This window comes from Cyprinodon variegatus, unplaced genomic scaffold (assembly GCF_000732505.1).
Source record: "Cyprinodon variegatus isolate N-32 unplaced genomic scaffold, C_variegatus-1.0 Scaffold1255, whole genome shotgun sequence".
Lineage (NCBI taxonomy): Eukaryota > Metazoa > Chordata > Actinopteri > Cyprinodontiformes > Cyprinodontidae > Cyprinodon > Cyprinodon variegatus.
The window spans coordinates 58,952-67,590 of NW_015151708.1; the positions used below are offsets into that span (position 1 = coordinate 58,952).

Below are 8,639 nucleotides of genomic sequence, written 5' to 3' on the forward strand. Positions count from 1 at the left end.
TAATAATAATAATAAAATAACAAAAAATCTACAGAGTTTAGAAAAATGCTGTCTTTTTAACATGTACTGTCTTTTTAAATGTACCAATACATGAATTAAAAAAAATGTGCCCCAAACAAAGACTAATATAACAGATAGGTAAATAATTTACCTGAGAAATGCAGCATCTTTCACGAACACCAGCGGTGAATGCAGCAGCACGTCTGATTAAAACCTGTTTTAAGAAAATGGGAGCCACAAAAGAAGCCATTGGTATTATATATTTCCACTGTATGCTCTTAATTAAAACATTTTCTAACATAGTTTTCTCAATTTGACACAGCACAAAAAAAATAAATTTAAAAGGAAGATCGTATTCATTGAATATTGATTACAGGTCTTAACTGCGGTTGGATGCATGTTTACACGGTTGGTTAAACATCCTATTCATAATAGGCTGCATCAAGTAAGTGCTGCACCACTGCTAATACTTCAGTAAATTTATGTTGATGAGGCTGTGAAAAGCACATCTAGATTAAAACCTAATGCTGAAAACTGTTCTGTTGATGTGTCCTCTGCTTCTCGCATGATAATCCGACCGGTAACCTGTAGCCTTTTAAGGACGGGACCTGCCAACTGTTACCAGCATGCTAGTGGATTCTCCTGTAAACATCTTGCACAACTAAGGCAAATGGTAAGTTTACATTTGCAGCATTAATTATCATAGCCTATGACAGCAACAATCATAGACATTAGTTGTCTATAATGCCCAATTTTCTTTCCCAATGCGACATTAGCCTTTCTCAGTCAGTCTCGTTTTAAAATCGAATGTAGCTCGTATAACCTGTTAACAATGACTGAGGTTTCCCAGAAATATTATGCTGGTCGATTATTCTTACCGTGTTGGGGGTTGTTTGGACTTCAGCTAGTTGAAAATTATGAGGATGATCATCATGCCTTTCCTCTTCTTGGTCCAGCTCTGGTATGGTGGTTGTTCCAGGTAACTCTAACGAGCCGTTGGCCTAGTTAGCTTCGAGGGTGGCAGGGTCCGCTTCAGTATCATTAGTAGCACTGCCAGTAGAATGAATGGATGAAGCAAAGCCGGAGAAAATGGGTATGTCGAACCGTTCATCTCCAACATCGGCCTAGTGAGTCAATGTAGAAAAGACCGGTGGTGGGCGTCCATTAGCCAGGTAGGAAGCATGCCTTTGTTTAATGTGGTAGTAGAACAAATTAAATACTCGATATTCTTCTGTAAAGCCATCCATTCCACACATAGCACGAAATTTAGGATTTCGTCCATTGGCTTTGTTGATGTGGCTCAGTAGAACTTTTAAAGTCAATGCCATAACACGAAACAAATAACACAATGCCATCTTGCCGCCATCTTTAGAGAGTTAAGGGGATTTTGAAAATAACGGCTGTACTTTTTGAGGGGATAGGGGGGCTATACCATTAGGGACGTGGAAAGGTAACCTATTTTAAATGCTTATTTTGATTTGAAAAGTGATTTTTTTACACAGTTTGCCTATTGTCTTGAATTATTGTTGAAGATTCCCATACAAACTAGACCTTTATTTAATGGTTTGTCCTGTAACGGAAAATTCACCCCTATTTCACACTAATTGGAATTTCCTTTCAGCCACAGATGGCGCCAGAGAATCGTCGCGTGATCACCGAGACTCAAAAAAAGGATAAGAGGACCATAAGATTGAGGTATTTTTGGTAAGTAATATAAATTCTTGGATGATGACGATGTATCAATTGTTACGAAAGTGGAATACTATTACTCTTGTCTTTCAAGAGTCGACAGGTTAATATTAACTTAGATAATGTTTGAAAATTAGCCACGCTAATGCTAAATGAGTTAACATATAAAATATGTTAAATACATGTAGCAGCTTCACTATAAAATAGATTTGGGTACATTTATTTTGCCAAACTGAGAGGCACAATATGCAGTATTACAGTTCGTTGAATTGGATTTTTTTTGTTCTCTCTTTTTTTGTAGATGATGGAGTGTGAGGGACAGACATCGATCCATGGTGGAGAAGACAGACACTGGTAATGTCTTACCCCAAGATTCCACATTCTCCGTCACCTCTCTGTCCCACTCACGTACGTTGTGCGGAGTACTTGTCTTTCATGTAAATCAATGAGAGCTGTTCCAAATCAACCACTACTCCTTTGCACGTCACCACCCACGTAGATCTTCTCAGTCCGTCACCGCCAAAATACTGGAGTGGAGCAAAAAATCGGCTCTGGTCCGGAAAGAAAAGAACCCCAGAGAGATACATAAATCCATCAAGATCCTTTCCATTATGATTATTCCTTTCAGACCAGCAAATTAAGCATTTACTGAAATGAAGATAGATAATGGGGTAACCAAATAGGCTGTTAAATATTTGAAAGGCTTAATGCTTCTGATGCAAAATCTGTGACCCAATGGCAGAGTGCAGGGAAATGTTAGTGTCAAACTCAAAACAAAGGTGTGTCTGCTCTCAGCTCTACAGTGTTTCCAATGCAAATACCTTATTTAAAAAAAATTCACCTCACTTGGCATCTCTCAACAGATATAGGAAACCATTATAGAAACCATTAAAGAATTTAGTTTAAAAAGCAAAACTTTTGGATTTAATTATAGTTACTTCTGTCTGTTAAAACATGCCGATTATTTCAAACTTTTTAGATTTCTATTCTAAAATGAATTATAAAAGTTAGCCTTCCGTACCCACTCTATTGCAGATTCCATATAATTCACTCCATGCAGGTTGAGAATGAAGTTTTTTTGTCTGCTTATCCTAGTTTCTACTCAGTTTGCCATTACTATCCCAATCTTCCCATAGATGCATTTTAATAATTCAGAAAAGATAATTAAATTATTCCATCCAATAATTACACTGATTGCTTACTCAGAGTAAATACTTTTTAAGGTGTTGTTTCTGTCAAAGCTAATGAAAAATCTACTCAAGAACAACAAAAAAACCTACTTTATTGCATTAATGGGGGATTCATAAAAATTATCTATAATTCACAATACCGGAGGCATATTGTGAATTATGTGTATATGTAATTATAATTTTGTAAACCTTAAACTTGACATTTTTTTGATTACTCTCATTACTTAAATATTCATACTTAGTATAGCTTTGACTAAATACCCTTTTTAATTCCATAGAAACCAAAGCTTTCAACTCTACATTCAGTCATTCGTACACTGATGGAGGAAAGCTAAACTGTAGGTACAACTGCTCTGGGGCAGAGTAAGCAAACTAAGGCTGCAAAACACAGGCAACACCGGGGCCTCTGCCCACAAACAGCTGACAAGGTTAGTGCTGTTTCTGTCCAAGGACCAGGCAACACAAACAGAGCATTGACCTGAACAGCAACTCACCTGTTAAAGGACAAACCCCTTACTCTTGTACCCTCATCACCCTGGAGGACAACATCAACACTTTTAAACAAAATGTTAGTGAGAAAACAAAGGATCCATTTTGATATAGGACGTAAATATTTAAAAGCTCAAAATGCCATTGTTCTAAATTATATTGGAATAAATATTATGTTGATTCTTTAGCATGCCATTTGTTCTTAAGAGCCATATGCAGCTTCTGACCCCTGATATAGAATATTTAAAACAAGCTGCCTTTATATTTTTACTAGAGCCTATTAGTAAAAATAAACAAATTAAGACCCCAAATATTATCTTATCAATGCCAAAGAAAACATTTTACTTTTAATAAAATATCATTAGAATTTATTTCAACGAATAATATTTCTTTTTTTTTTCAAATAAAAATAACTAATTTTTTTTCTTTGAAAGAAATTTCTAAAAACATTTTATGACCAAAATAAAAAAAAAAAACTAAGAACTCACCTAGAAAAGAAGGGATCAGTCTAGACTTAGACTGAACTTTATTTATCCCTCTGGATTAGTCCTTCAGGGAAATTTTGGTTCCAATAGCTTATTGAGTACAATTGTTAAAGCAAGTTACCATTAATTAACTAACCCTAGCAGCTTGACGTGTTATTCATGAAAATAGTAGGTTTAAGCAGAAATAATTGTTTGTGTAGTCTAAAGACTTTGCAAATCCTCTGAATGTTTGATATACATCATTTTACTACAGGCTGTCATAGCAACAGGCTTTGCATGTTTAAGAAAATCGATGATTACCCATGTATAATACAGAAAGCCTTTTCAGAGCCTGGTCATAACATCAGTACTTCCTACCTCCTCAGAGCAGCATCACGATGGGGAAGATGTTGTTGGGACTCTTGTTTCTTCTAGGTGAGTGACTTCAAGTTTATATATTTAACTACATAAACTGTAGTTAAAAGCCTTCAGCTGATCCAAAATTCTGCAGTCAGAGTTTTGATGAATATTAAAAAGAGAGGGCATATCTCTCCTATCCTAGCTTCTCCTTATTGGCTTCCTGTTAAATCCAGAATAGAATTTCAAATCCTCCTTCTCACATTGAAAGCCTTAAATGGCCAAGCTCCATCTTACATCAGAGTTCTGATTGTTCCTTATGTTCCTAACAGAGCACTTCGCTCTCAATCTGCAGGTTTACTAGTGGGTTCTAGAATTTCTAAAAGTTAAATTGAAGGCAGATCTTTTAGTTACCAGAATCCTCTCCTGTTGAACCAACTACCAGTTTTAGTATGTGAGGCAGACACCCAGTCTGTTTTTAAGGGTAGGCTTAAAACTTTCCTTTATGATAAAGATAACAGATCGGCTCAGGTTATCCTTAGCTATCTCTATAGCTATGCTGCTATAGGTTTAAACTGCTGGAGAACATAGGGACCTCCTTTTCATCATTCTGCTTCATTCTATCTCTATTCTTCCACTCTGCAGAATCTGTTAGTGCATTCTCTAACATTATGCTCTCTTTGCTTTTTCTCATAGTAGCCTCATCTGGCCTGTTTTTGTTTGGCTGTGACTCCATCCTGGAGAGAAATATCAGCTGTGCTGCTGCCATCAAAACCTTTGTTTGTAGATGTTTGAGCTGTGCCTACTTTTCAGTCCTGTTGGTCTGATTGTGACGGGCTGGATGTGCTCTCTTTAATCCTCTGAAGTAGGAGCTGGCTCGAAGCTCGTCTGCATGGCAGTGTGTTTCCTGGACGGGGCCGCTTATGGAGCTGGTTGACAAGTTCCTTTGTAGCTCTGCTTCCGTCTGCTTCTGTCTCCTTGAACCCCAATCGGCCTCAGCAGATGGCCATTCACACTGAGCCTGGTTCTGCTGGAGGTTAAAAGGGAGTTTTTCCCCTCTGTTGCTATGAACATGTTTGGTGTGAGGGATTGCCTTCGAGACAATAGGTTTTCCTTAGATAGAAAACTTAGAAGAGAAGTGCCTTGTGATGACATGTGTTGTGCATTGGTGCCATATAAATAAACTGAAATTAAATGAATATATGGTGGTACTAAACCTTTTGAGCAAAGCATCACTGCATGATGTCAAATAAGAATTTTAAATCTATTTTCCAGACTGGGTGGTCCTCTCCACCTGCATCCTCCCTCAGTACTATTTTGTCAATAAATTATTGAATTGGACTGAAGCCCAGACCTACTGCAGGCAGATGAATGCAGACCTGGCCACCATCCTAAACTCTGAGGAACAGAACCAACTAATCCAAACTCTTACCTCTGCTGGACACCACTCTAATGTCTGGTTTGGTCTTTTTAATGAAATCGACTGGAAATGGTCTGATGGTTACACTGGGAATGGATCTGACTACAGAAATTGGAGAGTAAATCATCCAACACGGCATGACCTTAATGAGCTATGTGTAGGATCACATTATAATGGAGGATGGTTTGATGCTGACTGCGCAGGACACCGCCACTTTTTGTGTTACAAAGGTAAAAATATAAATTAGGCTCACCATTCTTTAAACCATTATTAATCTCTGCTTAACATTATCCTACATTGTTGTCACTAACAGGCTCACACTTGGATCCTGAATTTGTTTATGTGAATACATTATTGAACTGGTCCAATGCTCAGATTTACTGTAGAGAGAACTTTGTTGACCTGGCTACCATAAAAGATTACACAGAGTACCAGCAGGTCCAGAGGCTGATACCTACATATCACCATTCATGGATTGGTCTATATAGAGATCCAAATCTTCACTGGTCTAATGGGAGCAGCGTCCTCTTCACCAACTGGGATACCTATGGTATTTTTATTGGCTCCAGGACAGTCATATGTGGTGCTACATCTACTCAGAGATCAGGAAGATGGAGGTTTTTGCACTGTGAAACAAGGTTACCATTTGTCTGTTATGGTCCTTCAGGTGAGTTTTTAAAGTTGCATTTCATAAGAATCAAACATGTGCCTATTAGTTAACTTTTTGTCCTGATTTCTGGCACGTAAAAATAGATTCTATGTTACTGTCTAATACCTTTCGTAAAGTTGGTCAAGCAAATCCCATTTATGTGTTTAAGAAGCAAAGCATAATATTCAATTACTATGCCATAACTTCCTCTCCATTATGCCTAATTTAGTTATTTACTTCTTGTACTTCCTATAACTAAGTTTACTGACAGAAAGGTAAGTTCCCTAAGGAAGCTTTCCAGAGTCAGTTTCAATACACATCTCTAACGTAGTCTTAGAGAATTAGACAGATTAATTTTGTCATTTTGTATATACAAGAGTAAAAAAATAAATTTTATTCAAAACAGCTCTCTAGACAATCTCATTCTTCAAAGTGTAGCCTTGACAAGGCAAGCAGCAGCAATAAAAAAAAAACCCACTGGGATATTAAGTCACTATAGCTAGTTATGGAATGCGCATCATTCATGTTTGCTCGGCAACAGTGATGTCAGACAGATCTGTTTAGGATCTTAGCATCCAATTTGGATTTGTACCCTGGTGGAAGAGGATCTGATGCTGGAGCATTAGGGGCCTGTTGCTACTACTGCCTCCAGCCCCTGAAGCACTCACTTCTCCTGGCTCCTTCTCCTTGGCTCAACATAGATTAATTTGTTTAGGATTATGACATTTTCACAATGTAATAGTTGGTGGTCTATCTCTATGCTTCTGGGCTCAACCTAAAGAAACTGCAAAGGCCCACTTTGTGGACCCGCCAAAGCAGTGAAGAACGTCAAGATCAGCAGCCATTCGATCTTGGTTGCAGTTGAAGGCAGGAGTCTTGTTTGGCTAATTCCTAGAAACCTGACCTGCATTTGAGATAAATAAATTCTACAAATTGAAGTTACCAGGGAAATAACTCTAATTCAATCAATAAAGTCACATTTACATCTTCAGTTTTGCTGTCTGTGTACCAAAAATGATTTTGATAAGGAAAGAGTAGCTCTTCATCCACAAGAATAAGAGTTTTCAGGATACAGACATCTATCCTATTCAGAGAATCGCATCACAGGAATATCAGACTGGATTTAAGCAGAAGTACTAATTTCAAAACATCCCTGTCATTGTATTTCATACGTATTTCCTACAATGTAAAATAAAATGTTTCTATAATGATAAATTCCTCATTTCAAAATAGCTATAAAAAAGATTGTGAAGCTCAGACTCCAGTCAGAGGACTCTGTGGATCTAAATGACCCTGTTCAAAGAGGAAACATCCTGAAAAAGGCAGGTTTAAAATTAAGACCATATTATCTAATGCAAATGAATAATAAAATCTGATCCCAAAATTAAAAAAGTCTCTACTTTTTGTCTTCTAATTTTGTCTTACAGCTTCAGAAAAACCTGCAGGAGAACGGAGTGAGTGGAGTTACCCTGAGGTGGAGCGAGCAGCCTGATGGGAAAGTCTTCAAAAAGGAGAAGAAAGAATTATAAACTAATAAATATTAAACCTGTTTGCATTTTTTCTAGGTTACAATGTACTATTTATCATTCAGAAATCAAGTTAATGAAAATTAATATTTGTAACAGTAACAATCTAAATAATGTGATTACACTCTGTTCTCCATACGCAAGTCAAATTTTGTGGTGTTGGTTTTAGACTACATTCTATATATATATATATATATATATATATATATATATATATATAGTATGAATTTGCACAAAAAAAAACATTCTTTGCCATGATCTGCATGTGTTTGTCTTTTGGTTATCTTTAGTGTTAGCTTTCTGATTATCTCTGTGTTGCCTATGATGTCAGTAAAAGTCTTGCTACATTGATTTTTTTCCCATTAGAACTGTGTATGTTGGGTTTATTTTATTTTCCTCAGTTTTAGACCTTTTTCTTTTTTATTTGTATATTCTAAGTTCATCTCCCTCTGCATCATATATATAAATTATTAATTTTCCCTAGTTTTCCTTCTCATGATTTTCTTCTTTCACATTTCCTCTCATTAAGCTGACTTGGTTCCATTGTCATTCTCCACCCTTCCCTCATATTTGAGCTCCTCTTTTTTTAAAGGTTGCTGGATTCTTCTGTAAGCACCGACTATTTGCATGTCCTGCTCTCTAATGTAAAAACATGAAATTTATCTCTTTCTATTATTATTAAAGACTTAGCTGCTCTCCATCACTGCCAGTTTTGGGGTCTCAATTTAAACCACAACAATGTCATTATTTATATCTCTTATCTGTTGAACTGTAAAGTGTCTTGAGATGACATGTGTTGTGAATTGGCGCTATAGAATTAAACTGAATTAAATTTGATAAATTTTTTCTACAGTA

At 36.6% G+C, this 8,639-nt stretch overlaps 1 protein-coding gene across 1 annotated transcript; it reads left to right on the forward strand.

Moving 5' to 3' along the window:
• The first annotated feature begins 4,201 nt into the window (after positions 1–4,201).
• Positions 4,202–7,934, forward strand: LOC107102438 (secretory phospholipase A2 receptor-like). Its single transcript, XM_015401756.1, has 5 exons — positions 4,202–4,267; positions 5,465–5,839; positions 5,923–6,276; positions 7,492–7,580; positions 7,686–7,934. Exons 1-5 carry the CDS (start codon positions 4,231–4,233, stop codon positions 7,785–7,787), a joined length of 957 nt encoding a protein of 318 aa, XP_015257242.1. The 5' UTR covers positions 4,202–4,230; the 3' UTR covers positions 7,788–7,934.
• Positions 7,935–8,639: the final 705 nt, after the last annotated feature.